Source organism: Camelus dromedarius, chromosome 23 (genome assembly GCF_036321535.1).
Source record: "Camelus dromedarius isolate mCamDro1 chromosome 23, mCamDro1.pat, whole genome shotgun sequence".
Classification (NCBI taxonomy): Eukaryota; Metazoa; Chordata; class Mammalia; order Artiodactyla; family Camelidae; genus Camelus; species Camelus dromedarius.
In genome coordinates this window covers 8421321-8449200 of record NC_087458.1, presented here as the reverse complement: position 1 = coordinate 8449200, position 27880 = coordinate 8421321, and the positions used below count along the sequence as shown (strand labels likewise).

Here is a 27880-nt window from a genome sequence, read left to right as displayed (position 1 = left end):
TGTTTTTTTATATTATTTTCTCATCCTGTCTTTCACATCATTGATAAAGTTTCCTGTGGTATTGATTCTGTTCTTTGCATTTTTAAATTCTGCAAAAGAATTACTTTTCTCCTGTTATTTTCTAAGCCCTTCCCCGCAATCATATTCTAACATCTTAGCTCATCTTTCACTGCTGGTTTCGTCAGTCTTTTGCAAACTAATTTTTCTTTCCTTTATTTTGGAGGACCAAATATTTATCTAGGTCTCATGTTCAGTTTTTTGGGGTTTTTTTTCCTTGCTTTTTCATGTTTGATTGGAGTCTTTCTATTATTTCTGCTGTTTGCCCCAGCAAACATGTATATTTGAATTCCTTTTGAGTTTGCTTTCTGTCAGGGCACTGAAGTCTGAGCACAAGAGTTGGAGAACTAGATGTGATGGCTGTACTCTTTGTCTGGTCTCACTGCTGGTTGGAGAGGGGAGGGAGAGAGCGTGGACTTTGGGCAGTAGGAGCAGAGAATCCTGTCTGCTCCATCTGCTCCTGTTCTGTGAAAACCACATGGAAACAGTCTCCTCCGGGGCAGTGGGGTGGTGGGGGGTAGTATTCCTGCTCCACGAGGAGCGCCCTATGGGATTCCATTCCCCCCACTTCCTCCGGGCAGGCCATGTGGTGTGACATCCTCTTGGTTCATGGGTTTTCTGTCCCCCACTCCTCCTGCTCCTTTGTCATGCTGCATTTCCCATCTGGGTCCGTTGCTCCTGGAATGATGTTTCTCAAACTGGTGTGCTTGGTAGTCTCAGGGTCCTGCAAGTGCTCTGTAGAATGTTTGTATTTCATGCTTTCATTGTAACAATAATCTGACAGTTAATAATTTGGGGATTAGTACAGGCATCTTTGGATCATGCAGGTGCCCACCTTGTAACAAGGGCATTTTCAGGGCTATGTTTGCTTCTGTGATAAAGCATCTTCACAGGAGGACCAGATAATGGCACAGAGCATCATCCTGTGATGGGGACGACCTGGTTCACGGTCACGTGGAGGAGACTGGGGGGCAGGGAGAACTGGCCATGAGGTGGGGCAGAGCAGAGCAACATTAATAACATGTGCTTTTGATGTCGGCTCCACTCTGAGCACTGTGAGCGTATTAACTCAGTGACTCTGTCCCCAACTCAGTGAGGGAGGCCCTGAATCCTCCACTTTTATAGCTGAGGACACTGAGGCCCTCGGGGGTCATATCTCTGCTCAGGAGTGTAGAGCTGGGACTTGGCCTGAGGGTCTGATGCAGGCAGCTGGGCCCCAAAGCCAAATTCCTTACCAATTAAACAGTAAGACTCACATACCTTTACCCAAAAGTCAATTCAGCTAAAACAAGTTTACTAAAAGATAGTTTACAGAAGAATCCATTTTCTAAATCACTGAACAACCAATTTGTTCAGTTCGCCAACTTTATAAAATATTTACTTTTTTCTTATTTTATGCAGATATTTATTATCTTAGATCTGAGCAAATTTGAACAAAGACACTGAATTAATTGTAGAGGTAAGAGGTAGACTGGGCAAATTTTTTTTGCAAGCAGTTTTCTTTATATATATATATATTTTATTGAAGTACAGTCAGTTTACAATGTGTCAGTTTCTGGTGTACAGCACAATGCTTCAACCATATAGGAACATACATATATTCTTTTTCATATTCTCTTTCACCATTAAGTGACTACAAGATATTGAATCTAGTTCCCTGTGATATACAGTATAAACTTGTTGTTTATCTATTTTTATATATTAGTTAGTATCTTTCAGCTATTAATAAAACTCATAACAATTTGAATCAGATGGATTACCAGAGCCTGTGAGAACCTTGGGGAGCAAAAACCCCAGCGATCTGGTTTCAGCTTGGCCCCCTAGCCTGTATCCCCTCCTCTGCCTGTCAGTCTCCTCATCTCTCTGCCCCCTAACCTTCCCCTCCCAGGCTGTGTTGTGAACCGACTTCCCTTTCTGTCTCCAGCAGGGAGCTGGGTAGAGAAACATGGACACTGCTTAAGGTGATCTTAGGAAGAAATAACAAAAACCTGTCAACTAAAACCTCAGAACTCTTCAAAAACTGTTAAACCATTCTATCCAATATGAATTGCTTTGAGTTTTATACATAGTTAAAAGAAAGGAGTTTCTGGTAAATGGATAGATTTGATCATTTTGATGACTTGCTCATTCACTGAATTGGCATCTGGCAACCTGGCCCCCCTCTGCCCTCAGCACCTCTCAAACAGGCATGTCACGTTCAAAAGTTCCTGCTCTGTAGCCATCAGGGGCACATCTGACTTGCAGGCAGAGGTATGGGATTCTATCTTTGTGGCACCGACTTGTAAAATTCACTAGTAGTTAAGTGGTAAATACCCGCTACACGGGGAGATATCCAATGAAGACCTTTTTTATTGTATGATTCCAGTAATACATAGATAGATATTTATTCAATGGGGATTTCAATAGTGCTGCAATGTTAATTTTTTTCAGGTATATGAAACAGTTTTAGAGATGTATCAATTATCACCTGGTTGAGTTTTGGTTAAGATGAGGTTGACTATTCTGAACTAGTAAACAAAAACTTTAATTACATGCTGTACAAAAAAAGTGTATCTGAAGTAGCATTCTCTGTATTCAACTTAAAAAATAATAACTTAAAAACAGGACTTGATGTGAACCTGCAGGTTTTTCCTCTTAATATTGACATTAATGTTTTAGTTTCAGCAAAACAAAACCACTCATCACATTACATTAAAGTTGTATGTTTGAATATTAATTTGAATAATCATTGCTTCATTGTTTTACTGCTTTATTTTCAGTTACTTTATATACATTTTTGGTTTATAATATAAAAGCTATAGCATAAGACATAAATACATGGTTTCATGTTGATACATCTTTAAATAACATAATAAAAATTTAATCAACACTGAGTAATGACAATTATTTTCTTAAGAGGAATTTTTTTTACTATAAAGCAAATTTTAATTGAATTATTATGAGAAATGAGGATAAAAGGGATCTTTAATAAGCATGACACAAATACCAAATTGACCAAGTAAAGCATAAAAAAAAAAGTATAGGAGAATTTCATTTATAAATAATGATGCAGAAATCCCAAATAAAAATATTATCAAACACTAGCACATTAAAAGAATAATACATCAGCTAGGATTTATTCCAATAATGCAAGGATGGTTCAATATTAAGATATCTATTAACATATTATTAATAGATAAAAAAGAAAACCATATGATATCTTCACAAATGATAAAAGAGAAACAATAAAATTTAACATTTTATTCTTGGTAAAACTCTTGATAAAATAAGAATAAATGCATATTTTCTTAACATGATACAACAAATATATCATAACCAAAAAAAAATCATGCCTAATGGAGAAATGCTAGAAGCATTTATATTAAAGTGAGAAACAATACAAGGATATTGTTTATCATCACTATTATTTAACATGGTTTTAGGAGTATTAGTCAATTCAGTTAGTCAAGAGAAAGAAGTGAGGCATAAAAATAAAAAAGCAGGAAACAAAAATTATAATTGCTTGTTTTTAATATTTTTATTTACCCTCAAATTAAAAGGGACCCAGTGAAATACTGTTCAAAGAGTACAGAAATTTAGTAACTTGACTTAATATATGTTTTGTATGCATTATTTTAATCAATGGGTTAAAATATATAATGGGAATAAGATCCCATCTTAATAGCAACAAAATGATCCAACATCATTTCAACAAGACATGTCTTTTTACTTTTGTGCTGCATACACATATTATGTAATAAAAACAAGAGTCTGTGAATTACTTGAATTTTAAGAACATGAGATAGTACATTTCCAGTGCCTAGAATGAAGTCTAGGAGGTAATGGAGCTCAAAAAAATTATTTCCTTCCCTTTCCACCACTCCACTCAACAGCACAGCTGGCCCTGAACTTTGTATCTGCCAGCTTTTTGCTTTTTCCACAGTCAAGGGCCATTCTTCTCTCTATTCATGGGTAGTGAGCTGGGTGGTGAGATCCTGAGGGGCATCCACCCAAGGCCCATCCTTCTCAGGGGCCCAGGACCCTCCCTGTCATAGGAAACCATCTGTCTCCTCTGATCGTCCCCTAAGCAGGTCCTGCCTGACCACGAGTGTTCCCTAATGGGGTTAAGTGGGTCACAGCCAGAAGTGTGGCTGAAGGCTGAAGGGTTTGTTTCTCATATTTGGATATTTAAGTAGCAGAGTCACCACCCAAAATCTGTGATGTGAGAAAATTTTGGTGGGGAGCCCAGGGGATCAGTTCATGCTGCTCTGCTGTCTCAGTGAGATTGATCAGAAGGACCTGGGCTCTAGTCCCAGCTCCACCTTAAGGAGGGATATTTGGGGACCCAGGGGTAAAGGGTAGGATGGGGCAGATCTTGCCAAGGCCCCTCAATACCCCAGTGTCTTCGTGGTCTAAGCATCCTCCTGGAGCTCTGGGCTTGTCCTGATCTTCTCATAGACAGTGTAGATGGCCAAAGGACACTCAGGGCTAAGTGAGTGGCAGGTGCCCTTCTCCGTGTCTTTCTACAATTCAAGCAGAGTTTAGGCATGGTCTCATCAATTTCTAAGCATTAGGTGGAAGAGTCAGTCAAACTACATCTCTTCATGAGCTTCTTGTCCTTAACCATTTAATTCTGGCACTCAGTCCTGAAAACTCCCCAAACTATAGCTTCAGCACAGACCTCTCCTTGAGCACTGCAGAATCTGCACTTGCTCTGTCTTCTACTCAGGATGCTACCTTTCTCTCCCCACTCCAAGACCCCCCCCCAACTTTGCTCACTGCCTCATCTCTTTCAGGGTCTCTCTCTTCTTGGTTAAAATCACGCCCTCCCCCTCCCCCACCTCCCTTTGCTGCTTCATTTTCCCCTGGCATTCATCATCACCTAGCACCACATATTTCGCTCATTGATTTGTCATCCTCCCCTCCCTCAACCTAGAATGTATATTCTAACAAGGATTTTTCTTGTTTTGTTGACTTCTGTAGCCCAGAGGGAACAGCAGACACTCAACAAATGTTTGTTAAACACATTTGTGAATCACCTTGACTGATATCATTGCAAAGGTGCTTTGAAAAACTGAAAAGCATCAGGAAAGTGTAAGGTACTATTACTGTAATCCCCATTTTCTAAAAGAAAAAGCTGAGACTTTGGGAGGAAAGTAATTTTCTAGGGTTGATCAAGAAGTCAGTGTCAGAGCTGGGTCCTACACCCTTTTCTCCAGCTTCTTCTTCATGCCATCCCATCTCTCTTCTGCACTTAGCTCCCTGTCTCTGTGAAGGAAATTTATTTTCTCCATCAGACTAGGAACTCCCCAAGGGCAAAGACTGAGGTGGCAGGGGCTTCAGGACAGGCCTGAGCTTCTGGGTCAGATGTGGCCTGATCTGTTTCTCTATCCCAAAGCCACACATTGCTCCCCTCCTGCACTTCTCTGGTCAGAATACTAGGGGTTGGATCACAACGACCTATTTCCTGTCCTCTGAGGTCCAGGTTATATAGAGACATAACTCAGAGGGACTGACATGGGAAGTCACAATGTGGCAGGCACTGAGGCAGTTAGGACAGTGCACAGAACACTGGGCTGGGGGTGAGGACACCCCATTCTGTCTTGTGTTTGTTATGGTTCTCTGATAAGTCCAAGTGTTTCCTTAGTGTCCCACTTTCCCTCACTATAACCTGTTGGGACTGAACCAGGTCCTGGTGTTTTGTTCCTTCATCAGAGAAGTCAAAGGATGGGAGAGGAAAGGACTTGGCTACTGGCTACTCCTAGGCATCCTGACAGCGGCTCTACTTGCTTCTCCTCTTTTTTAGCCTAGAAGCTCTCAAAGGGTAGGACCAGAAGTATCACTGGGTCAAAAACCCCAGGAGTGGGCCCAGCAACCTTAATTTCACCAAGCCCTTCAGGGGTTTCTGATGCAAGCTCAGTTTCAGAACCACTGAAGTCCCTTAAGTGTCCTCTCCTCCTCCTGCCAGTCCTGTCTCCAGATCTTCCCCTTGGTCAAATCATCCCATCTGAGACCATAGCACCTATTTCCAACTAAGGGCCAATAGCCACATGAGATACTCTCCCAGGGGCATCTCATCAGTGGGGGAAAAAAAAAAAAAAGCTTTACCGAAAGAAATGGTATTAATGGCAGGACCTCAAGAAGGTAGGAGGGAGAGGGACTCCAGGTAGGGGAGAGGGGAAAAGGAGCCTTTCCTGATGCTCCTGCCCTGTATCCAAGCCCTGTTAGTGTGGCTTACTTACACTTCCTTGAGTCTTATATAGATGGCAGGATCTACCAGAAACCCAGTCATTTACACTTTTGCCTCTTCTGCTCTGCCATCCCTCCTCCTTGGGTGGCAGTGGGGATCTGATGAGGTTGTGGACGTGTAAGTGAGGCATGCTCCCCATCAGTGGTGTCCTCCCTTTGCACCTCAGCTCCCAGGATGTTGTGAGCACCCAGCACAACCTCCATATTGTCCAAAGCAAGGATTGGACCCAGAGCCTAACAGAGAACAGAATACTCTGGGCTTCCCAGGACTCACTGCCTCTGAGCATATGTCAGTCAACCTGATCTGATTCCCATAAACCCACCTTAGGGTGTCTCAGGAGGCTGCTCTCTTCATAGAAAGGGTCGTGGCTGTTGGCCTCACCAGTCTGCAGGTCAGCAGATTCCTCTGTGGGAAGGGCCTGAGGAGCAGCTGCAGAGGCTGGCACTACTGGCAGGAGAGTGGACTCGCCTGTATGCAGCACATGTTCAAGGAGCATGTATGGAATTGAGGTGACCCCTCATCAGCCCTTGTGGAAGGGCAGCCATTGCCCTCTGAGTCATTAGATCAGGCCCCAGACCCTGTCCTGTCCCTGCCATCCACCCCCCTTCCTTTCTGGGCATGTATGCTGCTCCTGCCCCCAGCATTGCTCTACCTCAGCCTTCTACCAGGAATGGTTCACAGGAGAGGTCAATGAGCCTCTATCTGCTCATTGTCCTGCCCCCCTCCCTGGAGTCTCCTCCATCCACTCCCATCCCTAGGGCCCCCCCATCCCAGGGCTCCCCTTAGGGTCTACCCAGCACCTGCCTCTCCTAGTCTCCATCTTCTTCCTCATCCAGATCCACACTCCAGCCCCGAGGATCACCATCAGAACTGTGGGAAGGATGCCTCTCCAAAGCCATTTGCTCTGAAAAGAACCTGGAGTCAAAGACTGGTGTCAGATCTGCCTCAGTCAGGCTTGTTGGGTAGGCAACAGGGAGGAGGTGGGACTACCCTGGCTCAGGGCCTGTATCCCAAGTGTACATCCTTGATGCAGCCCTGAGGTTTCCTCCTTTCTAGTCTCTCTACACACTAGCCACTACCACCTTAATGTTTCTTCTACCAGGCTTTCTGTCCCATCTCTGCACAGGAACCTCAGAGGCACCCATTAGCTGCATGTGCCAATGTTCATCCCCTCAGTCTGCCTCTTTTCTCCTCTCAGACTCCCAGAAGAAAAATATATTCTAAGAGGGAGAAGGGGTAAAAGACTCTGGGGTCACCAGATCTCAGGGTATGTTCTTCTCTCTGTTTGGAATGTCTTTTGCACAATGCCACAAGAAAACTCTTATTCATCCTTCAAGGCCCATCCCTTCTCTGTGGTGCCTTTCCCAACTCTAGCAGCAGTTACTCACCTTTGTCTCTCTCTCTCTCTTCCTTTCTTTCTTTCCCTCCTTTCTTTCTTTCCCTCCTTTCTTTCTTTCCCTTTTCTTCTTTCTTTCCCTCTCTTTCTTTCTTACTCTTTCTTTGTTTTTTTCTCTCTCTCTGCCCATCCCTCCCTTCCTTCCTTCCTTCTTTTCTTTGTGCTTGAACCATAAGCTTTGTATTTTTCCCAACTTTAGCATTTAACTTCTGGTTTTATATTTAGAAATTTATCCTCCTCTTTTCTGAACTATTTTCTAATAATTGCTGACACATTAATTGTCATAAACTGCACTGATAGGGTTATGTGGATTATTTCTTTTAATTCTCACAACAGCCCTGTGAAATAGATACAATTATTATCTATATCATTGAAAGCCTACAGAAATTAACTTGTCCGGGATCACATAGCCAGTGTACTGTGAAGCCCTCACTGCACTGTAAGTTCCTTGAGGGCAGGGGCTTATCTTATTTTTCACTGAGCTTTCCCCCCACCAGCAACTAGCAGGCACTCAATCCGAGTGTGTGGGGTGAATACTGAGTAAGTAAGGAAATGAGAAGGAAGAGACTGTTCAGATGAGAGCCCCCAGTGAGCAAGCAGAGGTCAGGAGGGCGTTGATGGCATGGGGCAACTCAACTGGTAATTAAACCTGCTTTATTACATCAGTTGTTCCTGCTCTGTACTCCTACGGAAAGAAGAAACATTTGTATTTGATGACACCTGGGCCTGAGGCTCCTTTATAAAGACTCCCACCCCCTAAACTACCCTGTGTAGTCCCTTTATGCAGTGAGGCAACCCACTAGGCTGATAGGGGTAGTGTGGTAACTGGTCGTAGTGACCGCAGGTGCTCACGCTGCTCAGAAGAGGGTTGAGCTGTGGTTCATGTACTCATGGTTCATGTAACCATTTTTTGAAAGGGCAAGTCTGGTATGCAGCAAAAGACAGGCATCTATCAACCTAAACCCACTGTGCAATTCCAGCTCTCCAGGGACTAGGGGAGGGGGCCCGAGTCTAGGGGACAGAAGCACTCCAGGGCTGCGAGCAGGGTGCCCTGAGGTTCCTCAGTCCTTACTCCTCAGATCCTTCTCCTTCCCTGCTTGGGTCTGATGTCTAACTCAGCATCCCAGGATCCTCCATGCTGAAAAGGGGTGTCCACGTGCCAGTCCCACACTGATGTCCTGGGTGATGTGTTAGTCTCCATATATTGGTCCAGTTTTTGGACTTGCAGGTTTGAAGGCTATCATGAGCGTGTGGTCATTCACTGAGGTGGGGACTTTTTAGTTGCATCATATAAACTGCCTTAAAATGTTCCTCGTCCCACCATTTTCCCTGAGTCCTCCCAGTCTTGCCCTCCCCGATTCTCTGCCAGCTCATTTTCATAACCCTTCCCAGCAGATCACACTCACCCTTCCACGGACAGATGTCCTCCAGGTGTAAGCTTGTGTTCTTCTCATCCACCGGGTTGCTGACCACACAGGTGAGGTGACCATTGAAGTGGCTCAGAGGCACACTCAGGCTTAGATTCCTGGAGCTGGGGGCTGGCCCCAGTGGCCCTCTCTGCTCCAGCTCCCTGGGGAGGCCCTGGCTCAGCCAGGTCACTGTCAGGTTCTCTGTGCTTCCTGGGATCTCACACTCTAGACTGATGTTGCACCAGCCTGATGTGTTGGATGATGAATGAATCTGGATCTGGGGGTCAGGGATGGGCTCTAGGGTAAGAGGGGACAAAAGAGAAACTGAGGTTCAGGACTGGAGGCCCAGCCAAGTAGATCACCGCTCTCAGCTACATGATGCAGTTGTGGGAAGTTTCTAACTATAGGTCTGGGGAAGGAACCTATTCCCCCCCGGCCTAAAAGGTTCTGATTCCCAGCACTGGGGTAGACAGTTGAGTCCCTTCTATGCTAAGTTAAGTCTAGATAACTAAATTATCATGATATATATGATAATTAGGTGTATATGTGATATTAATATATATGATAGTCATATATATTATTGTATATATAGTAAAGAAAACATGAGAAGGGTTGAGAATACAGTGGAAAAACATGTTAATCCTCTTGTTTTGTTCAGAGAATGAAAAATATATTGATTAAATGTTGAAGTAAAGATATAAGTTTAATAACCAGTGGGATAAATGTACAACGTTGTATAATTTCCAAGCTAGTAGAGAAATTTGGATCAAAGAAAACTGTATTAATCAAGCAAAAGGCAAGAAAAAAATAAGAAAAAATATAAATAAAAAACATTAAATAAAATGTCTGGAATAGGTCCATACACGTAAAAAATACATTTGAATGCATTATATCCTCCATTAAAAGCAAGACCCAGATTAAGCAAAGCCAGATGTATGTTACATCACCTAATGACACAGAAAGATTAAAAACAATAGATGAGGAAAAGGCCAACAAAACGATTGCAGGTGTGGCAAGAGTCACGGTGTGGCAAGAGTCTCAAATAAAATTTGAGATAAAAAACATTAAGTGGGCCAAGTAGAAATATGTTAAATAAATATGGACCTAACAACATGGTTTGGAAATGTGTAAGTCAAGTTCACTGTTACTCCATGGATGACCTTCCAATGGCAGATAGGCCTAAATAGACTAGAAGACAGGATAAACTATAGGTAAAAACAGACATTAATGGCCAGGTGGCCAATCTCATAGGACGCTCATTCCGCACTCAGTCCCACCTCCCTCACTGTCTTGACTATTATGAATCTAGAAAGCTTACTCTTCAATTTTAGTCTTTTGTACAACTGCATTGGTTCTGACCAATAAAGTAGGGGAACTCTTCTGGGTGAGAGGAAAGATCCTCACTCCTGAAAAGAGAAAGCCTCAAAACAAGAAAGATTCTTCCCCGTGTCTTTCTCTCTTTTGCTATTTTTATCTTGGAACGATGTCTGAAGCAACAGCCATCTTGGACCAAGAGGCAACAAGCATGAGGAAAAAGCTTGTGCCAAGGATGCAGAGCAGAAAGATGGAGTGAGCCTCTGTCCCCAGGGACAGTGCTGAGCAGATAGGTGGATCCCAGCAAAAGTTATCTCTTCACTTCTTATTATGTGAGAAAAATAATTCCCTGTTTGCTTAAGCCTTTAAAAATCAAGTTCAATGTTAATTTCAGTCAAACATATTCCTAACTTGTGTGCATAGATAACAATAAAAAAGATTTGTTCAGCAAAATTAAAGTTGATTTTTTTAAAAGACCAGTCAAAAGAAAAAATACTGGTATCTTACTAAAAAATTAAAGCTGTGAGTAAATGTCTTTAGGAATAAATAATTTGGCATAACTACAGGTAAGAGGATATATTACTAATTGTAAGAAAACATAATATACAGCTACATATCAATAAATTTGAAAAGGTAAATGAAAAGATGCTTTTCTAGGAAAATGTAAATGATCAAAATCCTATTAATAAGTGGCAGCAAACCTGAATACACCCATAGTTCTTAGAAGAAATGAGGAAGGTGGAAAAGATCTGTCCTTATAAGGTCACAGAGTGCATATGGCTTTAGAGTGAGTGCTACCAAATGGTCAAGGAAAAGACAATTCCTGTGTTATATACACTGTTCCAGAGCTTAGAAAGGTGAAATGTTTCTGAGGTCATTCTGAAAGGACAGTTTAACTTAATACTCACATCAGACAAGAATACCAAAACCAAAACAAGACACAATACAATTATACAAATCTAAGGACTAATGTCAGTTACAAATAAAGAATTTTAAAATTCCTAAATTAAATATTCACAAATATAATCACACAATACATCATGATCAAGCTGGGTTTATTATAGGAATGCAAGGATAATATAATTATGATATTTATTAGTATAATTTACTCTATTAGCAGATGAACAGAAAAACACACCTGGCATTTATTGAGAAGGTATCTATTCCCAGGCAAAGCTCCAAGGGCTTTACATAAACTCATCTAATCCTCACTGTAACCCTGTAAAGTTACATGGATTAGCTGTGTCGGTAGAATCATCTAGGGCAGGGGTAAGCAAAAGAGTTAAGGGTCAGATAGAAATACTTTAGGTTTCACTGGCCATATGGTCTCTGTCACAACTACACCACTTTGCCATGAGAAGAAGAAAGCAGCCAAATGCAACATGTAAAAGAATGGGTATGGCTGTGTTCCAATAAAACTTTATTTATAAAAATCAGACATTGGGCTGGATTTACCAGTGGTTATAGTTGATCTGCCCCCTTGATCTGGGGCAGTTGTTAAAAATGCAGATTTGTGGGCCCTTCCCAAGACTCACTGAAAATGACATTTTTAGGTCACTTCTTTAAAAGATCTGATTTAATGAACAGATAATAACTGAAATATAAAACCAAGTGGGATGACTATTACAAAGCGTCATGAAGCACAGACAGGCATTTAGGAAGTACATGCCCTGAGGCATGTATTCACTCAGCATGTGGTTCTTCTGAACTTTTATTATGCTCTTTTCAGTAGGTGAAGGAATATTAATCAGACTTGAATAATAAAAATCCTAGAAGAATTAGATGTGTTTCTGTAGATATCCTTTAAAAATTGCTTACATCTATTTGGTTGGAAATTACTTCCTGAATGCCTCCTGGGAGCTGTACAGAACACTAGGCAGATGCCAAGAAGAGTTGGGCATGAGCCCTGCTCTCAAGTGGAGAGTAGCCCACACAAATAACTGTAGAGCAAGACAGAGAGAAACTCGATCCATAAAAGAATTAGGAAGAAGAACTTTCAGTTGGAAATATCCATTTAATACGGATCAGAAAAGCCTTTTCTTAGGACATAGCAGCTCTGAAAGCCACGAGGTAATGGAGAGAGAGGGTGGGGGCTGTATCTGAGGCGCAATGTGCCTGGCTAGAAACACGGCTGGGACAATGGATGGAGGCTGTCTGATGATGAGATGAGCGCTTATCTGTACAGGTGATGGGGTGCGAGCAGGTGTTGCTGGGAGAGTAACATGGGCCCTGGTGGGCTGCCAGAAAATGCCAGAAAATGGAAGGCGAGACAAAGGGAAGCCAGCTAATAGCACCTTTACTTTTTCTAACAACTCCTCTTTTGCTCCAACCTTGTGGTACTGACATGTTAGTCAAAGCACCCTGACCCTGGTTCCAACGGAGGACGCAGGTCCCAGGGCTTAACAATTATAATATGCTATTTTCCTGGCCAGTGACCCGTCTAAGGGTGACGTTACAACCCACACCCAACCACTAAGTGCCTTTCCTTAGAAATTCCCTGGGTGGAGTGAGCCAGGAAACTCCCTTTGCTGTCTGCTTGAATGGAACCCACAGCTGCACAAGGCCATGTTCCCTACCACGTGGAGAAGCCCAGGAGAAAAAAGCCGACGGGAAAGGGAGAGAGACACTGAAAGCAAAGGTGAGAGAGTACACGATCCCTGCCAGACAGAAGACAAAAGCCCATCAGCTTTCCAGTTCCCATGAGCACAAAAGGAACTCCTTTATTCCTCTTCCTCCTAGAGACCTATGCACCTTTACCGTGAAAACACTCTTTATTGACCTATTTGAATAAGCTTCCATTTCTTGCTGCCAAAAGAGACAGGATGAGACTATACCCGTATGATGTTGCTCAGATAGCTCTGCCAGGAATTTATCAGCCTAGGAGGAGAGAGAGACAAGCTGAGGAATCAGAAGCTGGAGACCAGGGAGGCCACTGATGTGTTTCTCCATCCTTCGCCGACCGGAAACCCCAGCTTGGGGAGTCAACGCAGTCAACCCAGCCTCTTCTTATAAAGCTTTTCAATTCCCTCTGTTGGAGTCTTTCACCCCTCCCCTGCTCCCACTAGGTGAGGTGTGCAGGGAAGGTGCTGGTGGTTCAGGGAATGTGTGGGAGATGGATACTCTCCAGAGAGCCACCAGCATATGTCAAGAAGGAGAGGGCCTGGTGGCGAGGAGAAGGGTAGAAAGTTTGGAGCATGGCACATGGAGGAAAGCATCGGGAAACGAGCCTGAGGAGACAGCCAAGGACCAGATCCTGTGTGCAGGGTTAAACTTCTTTTCCTGAGTGCCGTTTATCCTATGGGGGATGGAGACCCAGAGCATTGTCTGGTTTTAAGCAGGGGAATAACAGGAAGAGAATTCCAGCCTAAAAACATCAAAATATCAGCTGTATGGAGGATAATTTGGGAAAGAGAATGGACCAGAGGAAGGAAAGCCAGTTAGGAGGTTGCTGGGATAACCCAAGCAGAGGGGACAGAGGGTGGAGGCAAAGAGGACCGATGGGGAGAGCTCTGACAGGTTGGATACCCCTAGGCTGAGTTCCCTCTCCTCCCTTTTTTCCTGCTTTCCCCACCGCACTGTCTGCCCTGAGCTCTCCGCTTCCCCAGGGAGGGTGTTGAGCTCCTCGTTGGCTTGGGAGCTTCAGGGGGCAGAGGCTGGCTTTTCTGGATCTCTGACTTGTGTCTAGGACAGAGCTTTGTCCCGAGCTCTCTCTAGCTGGACTTCAGGTCAACTGATTTAAAAGCATTTTACCTGATGATTAGTTCTAACACTCGACTCCTGCTTAAGTGTCTTTTCTTCATGTTTTTTGATGTCCAGCTTTGTTGTTTCAGTTTTGCCAACTTTTTTTTTTGTCACTTAGGAATTTTTAAATCAGTTTTGAACCAATGAATTAAGGACATTTTGGATATAATTGTATATTTCTAATAATTAACTTTGCAGTATTTTATAATTGAAAGTTCTTTTTTTTATACTTTTGGGTGAGCCTCTACAATTTTATGCTCCTGGGAGAGGCTATAAAGTGATCACCCTGCTTTAAGACTTCCATGGGTTGTCTCTCATGAGCCTTGGAGCCCACCCAGTATCCTGGACCTTCCCTCCACCAGCTGTGCGTGGGTCCCTAGAGTTGGGGGTGGGATTTGGAAGAGGGCCCAGGAAGTTAAGAAATTTATCTAGTTTTTTCTAAGATGTAATTTTTAAAATTTAGTTTTATTTTTAGGGCATCCAAAGAGATATTATAAACTCCTGAAAAGGGGGGGGCAGGTGTTAAACATCTGATTTTAGACTAATTTACTTTAGATAAACTGGTTGTTGGAAAATATGGTTGGGGCATGGTCCCACACCTTACCATATAAACAGAGTCTAAAGGCTTCTTCCTGGGATTTTCCTGAGCGGAATTTGATGTTCGCTATATATAGTCCACTCATTTCCATCGTGAGATTTCTGATGCTCAAGGAAGCCATCCTTGTTAGGCTGAATCTGTGTTTGTATTTTTCTTCAAATTCATACCAATCAGGACTGGAGGCATCAGGCTTCCAGGACACCAGCAGCTGTGGTTTATCATCCTCAGAATCCCACTTCCACTCGATCTCTCGGATGTTAGGATACAAAGCAGAGTTCAGCTGCAGCTGGACAGATCCCCCCACAGTCCTTTTCGATGTGCAGGAGGAGCTGGGGTCTTTGACAGTCTGGGAACCTGATGAAGGAAGAGCTAAGATTAGGGGAAAGAAGAAGTAGAGCAAACGTTATGCTGTTGATCTACTGTCTGTTTCACATCACAATAATTTTACATTTATGAAAAGAGAAGTATCCACTTCTACAGACATGGGAACAAAGCTGCAGAGGTAACGTGCTTAGGCATTGGTCTTGCCTAGAAGCTGACAGTTTTGATTCAGGCACATGTCTGTCACCCTCCCATGCTCGTGCTGTTTCATTTCCTGGCAGCTTGTACTCAGTATGCCCCTTGGTCTAATTCTAGGAAATAGAATCTGAAAATACTGAAGTTTATAAATGGTAGTACAACTTCCCCCTCTTTGTTTGTATACACCAGAAGAAAATCATTTCAGCTTTCTCTGCTACCACTATGTCTTCCTCAACCCACTGCCTTATGGTTTCTGGCCATCATTCCTCTGAAATTGCTCTTAATTGAGTTACCAATAACCCCCTAAATTAACAAATCCATATATCACTGGCCAGTCCTAGTATTATAGGACCACCTCATGGTTTGACATATAATTCTTCTTTCTTTCTTGAAACTACTTATTTGATACAAATTTTTACCCCTTTGGGTGCTCAGCCAGCCCTCAGTCAATAAATGTTTGATGAGCTAGTACCCTTGAGGTTGCTGGAGATGGTGAACAAGCAGATCAGGTCTCTGCTTTCATGGAACTTCCATTCTAGTGAGGCAGACTTCTAAAAAAGCAGGGAAAACAAGTGACTTCAGGCAGTTGTAAGTGCTATAAAAAATAAAAAGATGTGGCACAGCTTTCCTATCTGTTGCTTGGTATCTGAACTTCCTTGTCTTATTCATGGAATTTTCTACCTTATGATGCAAAGCCCATCCAAGATGCTAGATACCCTCCCAGCTGCCTTTGCAGCTGAGACGGCACATAACCTGGGCTCCTCCAATCAGATGCACCTACCCAGAATTTCAAACAGAAGCTAGTGACATGAAGAGAGGAGGACTACTGCATCTGTGCTGTCAACAATGGCAGCAGCCACCTCGTCACCTGAGGCAATTGTGGCAGCAGATCTGGGGCAGGGAACGGTCCAGAGACAGTGGCGTTGGGATGTAAGCTGTGGTGTCTGTATCAGGAGTGATAGACTTGCTTCTCCTGGACCAGCTCTGGTGGCACAACTTAAGGTGTGGCTCCTGGATGAGTCATCTCAAAGACTGGTCACTTGGACCCCTCAAGGGTCTTTGGGCCACTGCTCTCCTTTTGGGAGTTTGAGATTTGCAAAGGTTAACCACTGCATATAAAAATAGCTAAAAAACAGATTTCTTCTGCATAGCATAGGGAACTATATTCAGTATCTTATAATAAACTTTAATGAAAAAGAATATGAAAACAAATATATTTATATACATGCATGACGGGGACATTATGCTGTACACCAGAAATTGACACATTATAACTGACTACACTTCAATTAAAAAACAAATAAATAAATAGAATATAAAAATAAATAAATATTTAATCAGTCAGTTGATTTCTGTTGTTTGTAACCAAGAAGTGTGATGGAGACTTAAAATAATGTGATAGAATACCGGTGGTTTGATGGAAGTGTGAGGTGTGGGTGTTCATCAAGAAAGCCTACTAAGAAGATGTGACAATTGAGTCCTGAATCATGACAGCATGGGATGAATTATTTCAGGCAGCAAAAAGAGCATGTGCAAAGTTTCCGGTGCAGAAGTGATCTTGACCTACAGGTGGGACTGAACGAAGAGATGTGGCTGGAGCAGAGGGAGTGAAGAAGAGATCTTAAGACAGAAGACTGAGGCAAGAAAGACTTTATAGGGTGAGTAGGGGGTTTGAATGAAGTCCAAATGCAACAGGAAGTTGCCAGATAGTTTTTACCCAAGTAATACCATGGGATTTACATTTTCATTGATCATTTTAGAATATATAGTGTTTGCAGAATGGTTTGTAGGAGGGCAAGAGGAAGAAAAGGGACTCCAATTCAGAGGCTTTTGCAAAAGGCTAAGTGAGAAAAGATGGTGATAGGGGATAAGAAGAAATGGGGAGATTCAGAAAAAACTGGGAGGTAAAATAATAGAGATTGCTGGTGGACTGGATGTCAGAGAGAAGGAAGAGTCAAAAATGACTTCTAGATTTTTGGCTTAAGCATCTGGGCAGATGGGGTCACATTTATTGAGCTGTAATTGTCATTAACACCTGGGTAGGTGCAGGTTTGGGGTGAGGTAGGCATAGCATAAGAATTCCATTTTAGACACATTCACGTCGGCTTCCAAGAACATATGTTAATTAGGCCATAAGGTTTGGGTCTGAAGCCCAGGGGAGATGTCAAGACTAGAAATGTGGCCTTCAGCACAGCCATGCTACTTAAAGCCATGAGATTAGCTAAAATCACCCAGGGAGACATGATAGCTAGGGAAGAAAATAGGGCATAGCACTGACCACCAGAGTGTTCAGGTCCTTTGAGAGAGGTGGAGAAGGAGCAGCCAGTGGGGAAAACCAGGTGAGTGCAGGGTCAGAAAAGCCAAAGAAGGAAAGTGTTTCAAGAAGTTGGGGTGGACAACTGGGGCAGTGCTGCTGAGAGGTAAAGTCAGACTTCCTTCCTTTCTTTTCTTTTTCTTCTTACACTTCCACAATTCTTCAGTGCTTCTCAGTCCATTAGTACTTACCTTCTTAATATACCTATTTTTCCACTATTATATTAAAATATTCATATAATACTTATCCTGCCCTTTATTCCTCTTTGCTCACCACCACCTCAAGTAGAATGAAAATGCAGAACATTTCTAGCCCACATTCTCTGCTCACTGCACAGCTTTCTAATATCTTATGCTTCTCTCTGCAACATCCTTCCAACTTGGAGGTCTTGCTGACATAGTCAAGTGTTCTATTTCCAGACATTTATTACATTTTCTCTGACAATATGACTCCTTTATTCAAGAATCCTTATTCACAAATTCCAGTCGCATTACCGTCATCCACTGTGGTTTAATTACAACTGTTGTGCGGTTCTGTGCTTACCAAGTGCGTATTCTTTATCTTTCCTTACTCTTAGGACTAACTTCTTGTTTGACAGACAACTTTTTTGAGGATTTTCCTCAAATAGGCTCTGTGAGTGATATATTCTCTGGATCCTTACTTAAGTGCTAATGTCTTCTCTCACCCTGCTAGTAAGGGACACTGAGGCTGAATAGTAAGGATTTGTGGATTGCTATCTGTTCCTTTAAGTAGAGTATAGATATTTTTTCACCGCCATCAAGCTTCCAGTGTTGTAGATGAGAAATTTGGTTATTTTTCCTTTCAAAGTATTTTCCCTTTGGAAACTTTTGAAGTTTTTGTTCTTTTTCGTTGCATTTCAAGAATTGTACCAGCATACTCTCAGGTGCATGTCCTTTTTTTTTTTAATTGAGGTGGAATTCTCATACAATTACACTATAAAGTGTATAATTCATGTATTCCCAACGTTGTGCAACTGCTACCTCTTTCTAGACATTTTCATCATCCCCAAAAAATATTTTGTACCCATTAAGTGATCACTCTCTCTTCCCGCTCTCCCAGCCCCTGGTAACCACTAATCCACTTTCTGCCTGATCTGGATATATCACATAAAAGTAATCATACAGTATGTAACCTTTTGTGTCTGCCTCCATTTACTTAACATAATGTTGTCAACGTTCATCCAAGCTGTAGTATGTACTAGTATTTTGTCCCTTTTTATGACTGAATATTCCATTGTACGTGTATACCACAATTTGTTTATCCCTTCATTCACTGATGGATATTTGGGTTGTTTATACCTTTTAGCTACTATGAATAATGCTGTTACGAATATCTGTGTACAAGTTTCTGTGTGGACACATAGTTTATTTTCTCTTGGATATATGCCTAGGAGCGGGATTTCCGGGTCATACGGTAATTTAATTTTTTGAGGAACTGCCTGTTTTCTACAGTGGCTACACCACTTTACCTTCCCAACAGCAATATGCATGGGGTCCTATTTATCCACATATTCACTAGTAGTTCTTATTTTCCTTTTTTTTTTTTTCTATTAAAGCCATCCTAATAGGTGTGAAGTAGTAACTCATCGTGCTTTTTTTCAAAATTGAAGAACTTTTACTCTGTGATTACCATATTTAGAGTATAAAAAAAATCTACAAGTTTTGGAGATATTGTTTAGAAGCGTATAACTGGCAAAGAACTAAAAGTATACAATAGACAATCAAAACTCAACAGTAAAAAATCAATCATGGGCAAAAGATATGAAGAAACATTTCACCAAACAAGATATACATATGGCAGAGAAACACATTAAAATATTTGCAACACCAATAGCATTTGGGGAAATGCAAATTAAAACTATAATGTGATATCATTACACAGCTACCAGAATGGCTAAAGTAAAAAAATCATAACAAAAATGCAGAGAACCTAGATCACTTATATTTGGCTGATGTCATTGTGGTTTTGATTTGCATTTCCTTAGTGGCCAGTGATGTTGAACATCATTTCATGTACTTGTTGGCCAATTGTATATCTTCTTTAGAGAAATGTCTATTCAAACCCTTTGCCCATGAAAAAATTGTTTTGTTTATCTTTTTGTTGTTGATCTGTGAGAGTTCTTTATATATTCTGGATACTGGACCCTTATCAGACATATGATTTTGCAAACATTTTCTCCTATTCTGCAGGATGTCTTTTCATATTTTCAATAATATATTTTGATGCACAAAAGTTTTTAATTTTGATGAAGTTCAATTTATCTGTTTTTCTTTTGTTGTTCATGCTTTTGATGTCAAATCTAAGAATCCTTTGCCAAATCTGAGGTCATGAAGATTTACTTTTATGTTTCTTCTAATAGTTTTATAGTTTCAATGGATTGTTGACCCATTTTGAGTTCATTTTTGTATATGACATCAGTAGGGATCCAACTTCATACTTTTGCAGTTATCCCAGCACCATTTGTTGAAAAGGGTATTCTTTCCCCTCACTGAATGACATTGACATCCTCATTGAAGATCATTTGGCAATAGATGTTTGGGTTTATTTCTGGACTCTCAATGCTAATCCACTGGTCTATATATCTATCCTTATGCCATCACCATACTGTTTTGATTACTATAGTTTTGTAGCAAGTTTTAAAATTGGGAAATGTGAGTCCTCCATATGAATTTGAGGATCAGCTTTTATATTTCTGAAAAAAAAAAAGGTTATTGGAATTTTGATAGGGATTGAATTGACTCTATAGATTTATTAGGGGAGTATTGCCATCTTAACAGTATTGTCTTATATCCCATGAACATGGGATGTCTTTCATTCATTAGTGATTTTTTAATTTATGTCAGCAGTATTTTGTAGTTTTCAGCATACAAGTCTTTCACCTTCTTCGCTAAATTTATTGCTATATATTTTTTTCCAATGCTATCATAAGTGGAGCTGATTTCTTAATTTCCATTTCAGATTTTTTTCATTGCTGGCATATAGAAACATGATAGATTTTTGTGTATTGTTTTTTTACCTCACAACTTTGTTGAATTTATTACCTCTAATAGTTTGCATGTGTGTGGATTCTATAGGATTGTCTATAGATAGAATCATGTCATCTGCAAATAGATATAATTTTATTTCTTTCTTTCCAATTTGAATGCTTTTCATTTCTTTTTCTTGACTAATTGCTCTGGCCAGGATTTCTTATACAATGTTGAATAGCACTGGTGAAAGCAAACATCCTTTTTCTTGTTCATGATCTTCAAGGAAAAGCTTTCAGTCTTTGACCATGGAACATGATCTTCACTGTGGGCTTTTCATAAATGCCCTTTGTCAAGTTAGGAAGTTAGGGAAGTTTCCTTCTATTCCTAGTTTACTGAGAGTTTTTATCATGAAAGAGTGTTAAATCAAATGCCATTCCTGCATCTATTAAGATGATCCTGTTTTTTTTTCCTTTATTCCATCAATATGATGTGTTACACTGTCTGATTTTCTTCTGTTAAACCACAGTTGAGTTCCTGGGATTAATCCCATTTGTAATGGTGTGTAATCTTTTAAATGTGCTTTTGGATTCAATTTGCTAGCATTTTATTGTGGATTTTGCATCTGTATTCATCATTCATTGGTCTGTTGTTTTCTTGTGGTATCTTTGTCTGGTTTTGGTATCAGGGTAGCACTGGCTTCATAGAATGTTATTAAATTGTTATTGATCCTCTTTTTTTTCCAACTGATGAACATTTAAGTACTTTTCCTTTTTTGCCTTTTAATATACAAGTTATACTATTTTTCCCAATTTGTGACATTTTTTCTGTGTGTAATCCTTTTTGCCATGAGGAAATTTTTATTTTCATATTGTCAAATCTATCAACATTTCTACTTACAGAGGTTTTTGATTGTTTATGTGCCTGTCTTTGTCATACTTAAGCCGTTCTCACTCTTGGTTATTAAATAAATTATCCCTTTTTTTTATTTAATTCTTTTTGTGTGTGATATATTTTTTATTGTGGTAAAATATACATAACACAAAATTTAAAATTTTGATCATTTAATTCAGTGTCTTAAGTATATTCACAGTGTTGTGAAATTATCACTATTATCCAATTCCAAGTGGAAATTTCCAGGTGCATTTAAATCTTTGGTCCTTGTGGAATTTATTTTGGTATAAGGCATGTGGTACAAATATAACCTTTTTTTCCCTGATGGCTAGCCAGTTGTCTCAAAATAATTTATTGTGTCTCTTTTGGGCTTTCTATTTCTATTAATGTGCTGATGCTCTGCTGTTTTGATAACTGTAGTTTTGTGGTATGTTTTAATGTCTGGTGGATCTATTCCACAATTATGCTTATTTTTCAGAATGTTTTTGGATATTCTTGCCTCATATTTTTCCATATAAGGAATCTGCTTACCTGTATTTTGTTTTTAAAACTTTGTTGGTAAATTTTTTAAAACTAGGATCACATGTAATCTATAGATTAACTTCAGGATAACTGATTTCTTTACAATTTAATTTTCCTATTGGAGAATATGCTATTTTTTATTTGTTCAGGAATTATTTTGTATTCTTCAATGGCATTTTAAATTCTTTGTCACATATCTCTTACACATCTCTTATTAAGTTTATACATAAGTATTTTATTTTTCTGTCATGTCTTCCCAGTTATTAGTATTATGTAACATGTTCATTTATTTCTTTGTATTAATTCAGTATACAACTCTTTTCCTGAGTTCTCCTATTATTTGTAATAATTTTCCTATGGATCTTTTTGGATTTTTCAAGTAAAAAACTAAATCATTTGTAAGTAATGATAATATAACCCTCTTCTTTGAAATTTTTATACCTCATTTGTTTCTCTGGTCTGTTGAAATAAATTTCTAGGCCCAAGATTGAGCCATTCCTGCCTGGGATGCCATGTCAGCAAATTGAAACTTAGCTAACCTTTGTTTTCTTATAAATGTACCATATGACCAGAAATTGCAATATCCAGTCAGCCAGTCCCCAAACACCAGGCCAGCTCTAGGCTCTATGCTTATTTTCTTGTTCCTTATTCATTTTCTATTTTTCCTTTCCATGTTTCTTACTCTTTATCCTATGAAAGCTTCCTTCTGCCCACCCTATTTTGCAGTTCTCTGGACTCTTGGGAATGGAGAATGCCTACTTCATGAAGTGTTAAATCAAGCTGGTTTTATCAGCTTTATCAGCTAGGATGCCTAACACAGTTAAATTACAGTGGTGATGGTAGAATCATCCAGTTCATAAACATTGGTTAGAATTAAGCTATGAAACTACCTGTGCCAGTTACTTTTTTAAAGAGTAGGTCTGAGACAATTGACTCTGCTTTTAAAACAAAGTAATGTGTTATTACAGTGTGTGTATATGTGTATGTGTGTGTGTGTGTATATGTGTATGTGTGTGTGTGTGTGTGTGTGTGTATATATACTTTTATATATTTGGTCTTTGTCCACTACTCCTGGGATATAGCTCCTAAAATCTTTGCAATTCACTTCCTGCTTTCATTTATTGCTCTAGCTCTGATATAGCTCCAGAGCAATAAAAGTGAAATGGGTATCTTGCTCATAACAAGCCCCTTTATACCACAGCTGAATTTATGTTCATGACATGACTTTTGCAAAGCTCCTTAGGATCAGGTTGCCAGAGGAACCAATCCTGTTAGCAGGTTGGAACTTCCAGTCCCACACACTGTCATCCTGACAGGTGAGAAGCACTAGAGACGGAGCTTAATCACCAAAGTCAATGATTTAATCATTCTGCCTACATAATGACATCTCTATAAAAACCCAAAAGGACTGGGGTGGATCTTCCGAGCTGGTGAAGCAGGTGCTAGGAGGGTGGCGCACCTGGAGAGGGCAGGTAAACTCTGTGTCCCTTCCCACATATCTTGCCCTGTGCATCTTGTACATCTGGCTGTTCATGAGTTACATCTTTTTATAATAAAGTAAAATGATTTCCCATTGTTCTGTGAATTGCTCTAGCGAATTAATCAAACCTGACAAGAAGGTAATGGAAATCTCTGACTTAGAACCAGTCTGTCAAAAGCACAGCTAACAACCTGGCCTTGTGACTAGTGTCTGAGGTGGGGAGAGAATAAGGGACAGGACATTTAACCTGTGGGATCTCACACAAGCAGCAGGTAGAGGGTGTTAAAACTGAGTTAAATTGTAGGACCCTCAGCTGGTATCTGGAAAATGACAAAATTGATGGTGTGGGGAAAAGAACTCATATGTCCAGTGTCAGAAGTAGTGTGGGGGCAGTGCGAGAGCAGAGGAGAAACACAGGAGTGTGTTTCCATAGCAGGTAATTGATGTGTTTAGATTTTCTTTCTCTTCTGGACTCAGTATTGGTAGATTACATTTTTCTAGAAAATTATCTATTTCATCACGGTTTTCAATATATTTGTATACAGTTAATGCAAAATAGTTTCGTTTGTTTGTTTAATTTCCTTCGTATGTGTGATTAGTTCCTGCTTCTCAATTTCCACTTTTGGGTATTTAGGTTTTCAAGGGAGGATTTTTGAAAGATAAGAGACACTAGATCATGCTTGTGTGCTGCTGGCAGTGATTCAAGGGCTTCGTTCTCTTTCAGACAAAACACTCGAGAGCAGGAGACAGTCTGTTACCACAAAGCAATGTTTGGTTTTTGGAACAGGGAAACAAATCATTACAGAGTTCAGGAAAAGGTAGGAATGAGGGAGTTTCCAGAGATGAATCCTTTAATGGAGAGAGCTGCAGGAGAGTCACACAGCTGTGAAGCTGGAGCTAAATTCTTGTGTGTTCATGAGCTGCCTGACTCCTGGGTTGTTTTTTGGGTTTTGGTTTTTTTGGGTTTGTTTTTGTTTTGTTTTATTTTGTTTTGTTTTTGGTTTTTGGTTTCTCTCTCTCTCTCTCATATTTAAAGGAATTTATTAAGCTGTTTCTCTCAGGCTACAGAAAATATTCTTTACTATGAACAAGGAGATAAAGTCACAATTTACAAAGAAATTGAGAAAACCCACTAGAGGGAAATTGGTACCACCAGCCTTACAAGATCGAGGTTTCTGATTTCTAATTCTCTTCCTAGTGCACTTCCAGAACCCATCAGAACATGCAGGAAAAGGACCAAATCTAATAATGGCTGAAAGGCTGGGTAAGAGCCATGTAACTAAGGTCATTTCGCTCTCTCCTGTATCAGCACATCCTGTGTCCTGCTTTGAGGACACATGCAAATAAATATATATTCATAACATTTTGCCTTTGCAAATTTTTAAGGAACTGAAGTTAAATATGATGGTATGATGCAATATTCTTTAAATGTCTTAAAATTATTTTAAATAAAGGACAAGCATTCACTAGCTCAGTCAACTTCAACTGTTAATGAAAACGAATTAATCATGAACCCAGCACTTGCTTTAATCCAAGATGCATTTACAGGAAAGAGTTTTTGTTTTGTCATTGTTTAAGGAATGGAAAGAATGTCTTGGTTAGAGCCACTGGGACCCACCCAGCTCCCTGCCCTCCCCTGTCATGTAGGACTCCATGCACCTTGGTTATGTTTGCTCTCAGTCTGCTGAGAATTCACACGACTGATGCCTGCTTGGGCAAGGTAGGAACAGCTACATCCTGTATGAGGGACTTCCGGCCCTCAGTGGTTGTTCAGCAGTCAAGAGCACACAAACTGAGGGCTGTTAGAGGCAGAGGTGGCTTCCTGTGTACCCTTCACCCTGCCACCTACACAGCTCTCTGAGGATGTTGACAAATGGCACAACAGCAGACAGTGGAAGTGCTCTGAGAGCACAGAAGAGCCAGCCTAGATGTAACTACGTCTCAAGAAAAAAAAAAAAAAAAAAAACCCACTGGGTCTCCCTGAACTGCTCGCTGGCCCCACAGCCCTGCAGGAAACAGTGCTACCATTGTTGAGTAGAAAATGGAAAAATAATTCAAATAGAGATGAGCAGAAAAAGAGCAGCTGCTTCCCTATTAAGAAATGCAAATACATTAATCTTCCTAGAGGCTGGGGTAGGAACAGAGAGCCAGAAGTAGTGAGAGGAGAGTAACGAAGAGGTCAGAGTTGTGTGTGCGGGAGTGGTGGGGAGGGTTAAGACAGTTGTCGCAGTGAGTGCAGCTTGCATCCACCTCTCTGCTGCCTAAGACAGGACGTGGTCCCGGAGCTGTTAATCCTAGTGATACTTCTTAGTTCTGAGATCTCAGGCAGGTCGATTGACTTCTCTGAGCCTTGGTTTTCTCAAGTGCAAAATGAGGATAGCGTCACCAACCTAATGGGGCTTATGTGTAAAGCATATTCCCAACATATGTCACAGTGCTTGGTGCTTAGCAGGGGGGCTTCCATTGCGTTGACCCTTCCTGCCTCATTAGGAAGCCCTATGGGAAACTTGTCAGGTGTGACTTGTGAGGCTGAAATGAGACAATGTGCATAGTAGTCCTAGTATAGATCTGGCGTATGGTAGCCGCTTAACACGTTATTTATTCCTGTTTTTCCTTCTAACCAAGTCCTCTTCGTCTTCCCACGTGTCCAGCCAACATTGCTGACCTATAGCAGTCATTGTCACCACCTTTGTGTTGTAATTTGTCCTTATGTAATTTACCCTCTTGTTGGGTTCTAATTTTTTCATTATTAGACCAAAAGGAGTATCTTTGTGCATAATATTCTTCTGCATGAAGGTTTTTGCCTTTGGGTAAATCCCAGAAGTGGAATTACCAAGGAAAAATTATAAACATTTTAAATGTTTAAATGTTTCTGACACATCGAATGAACTACCAATAAGCTTTTTACTCATATAAAAAGCTTCCCATAATATATGAGAGCGACTGTCACACTGCCCATTACCATCAGAGTATTCTCGTTAAAGAGAAAAAAAAAACTGTGTTAATTTGATAGGCAAAGCATGATATCTAGTCTTCTTAATTTGCATTTGTTTGTTTATTTGTGAAGATGACAATCTTTTATTTTTATTTATCTTACCTATTTTTTATGCTTCACCTGTTCATACCCTCTGCTCAGTTATCAATGATGGTGGTAGTATTTCTCTTATTGATTTGTATGGGGAAACCGGTTTTTTTTAAAGGCTCCTACAGTGTTTACCATGTGTAGGAGGCGGAGGGAGCAGGGAGCTCAGGGGAGCATTCCATCTCTGTGTTACCACAGTCCCCTTGATTCCCAGAGGAAAACCACCTCCGTTTTTAAACTGTTTAAAACTCAATTATGAAACAAGGAAACAATACCATTTTTTGTCTTTTACAGTGTCTATTTGCAAATCTTTCATCAAGATAGAAAACATAACACTACATACATGAGTAATCTGTGTCCCTGTGCCAGACGCTGATCAGAATGTACTCGGTTTCACTTAATCTCCCAAACAGCTCCTTCAGTTAGGTGTTACTCCATCCGGTTTACAGGTGAGGAAGTTGAAGCTCAGGAAGGTAAAGCCACTTGTCCCAGGGGATATATACTTTTGCCCAAGATTTCATGGCTGAAATGTTGCAGAACCAGAATTTGTGGCCCCGTGGGTGTGGGTCTGACTGCAGAGCTCAGCCCCTCTTTCCACCGTGAAAAAGTTTTAAGTAGGAAAGGGGCCAGCCCACAAGTCACACACAGGGCAACATCTGCAGCATTACCCCCAGCCCGCATGAAGAGTTAGAAACAGCCTGTAACCACACGTAAAGGTCACCAGCAGATGAGAGACTGGGGTCCCGATTCCCCCGCCTCCCCCACCTCTGAAGTTGATGCCACAGCTCAGCTGTCCCTGAACGATGGGGTGATGGGAGGCTGTCCTGGCCCCTCACTCACCCCATCTGCCCTCTTCAGCCTGGGTACAGAGGAAGGAAACAGGCTGGGGGATGGGTAGGGACAGACAAAAGGGCCTGAGATTATGGAGATCATTCTGCCAAACAGGAAGCTGGAAGATGAGACATTGGTCGGAATGTCAGCAGCAGCGGCCCAGCAAAGCCAGGTAAATAACTGCCTTTTGAAGTAAAGTTTTGATGAGGATTTTTCTGTCCTGAGGATCTTGCAGGCATCCCAGAAGGGCCCTTGTCCCTCTCTCCTCTCCCTCAACCCTTAAAGAAACTTGAGGAATCAGGAAGCTGATACCATGCAAGCCCCAGCTGCCCACTTGTCTCCCTCACACCTGACTCCTCAGCCTCCCACCACACCGTCCCAGAAACTGCCCCACCTGTCCTGTTACTCACCGAGAATGAGGCTGATTTGGAGCACCAAGCTCTGAATGTGGGACCAGCTGCAGCATAAGGAATCCATGACTGCCCAGTGACAGCCTTAGACCCGGGC

General features: G+C 41.0%; 1 protein-coding gene across 2 annotated transcripts; it reads right to left on the bottom strand.

Moving 5' to 3' along the window:
- Positions 1–1587: 1587 nt before the first annotated feature.
- LOC105102705 (CD48 antigen) lies at positions 1588–27880 on the bottom strand. Of its 2 annotated transcripts, none has more exons than XM_010996119.3 (6): positions 27784–27880; positions 14751–15113; positions 9089–9388; positions 7091–7201; positions 6609–6754; positions 1588–4559 (listed from the first exon to the last, which is right to left on the bottom strand). In XM_010996119.3, exons 1-6 carry the CDS (start codon positions 27848–27850, stop codon positions 4449–4451), a joined length of 1098 nt encoding a protein of 365 aa, XP_010994421.1. In that variant the 5' UTR covers positions 27851–27880; the 3' UTR covers positions 1588–4448. The 2 variants fall into 2 exon arrangements, with proteins under 2 accessions (XP_010994421.1, XP_010994422.1); XM_010996120.3 differs by having other exon boundaries at positions 14751–15098.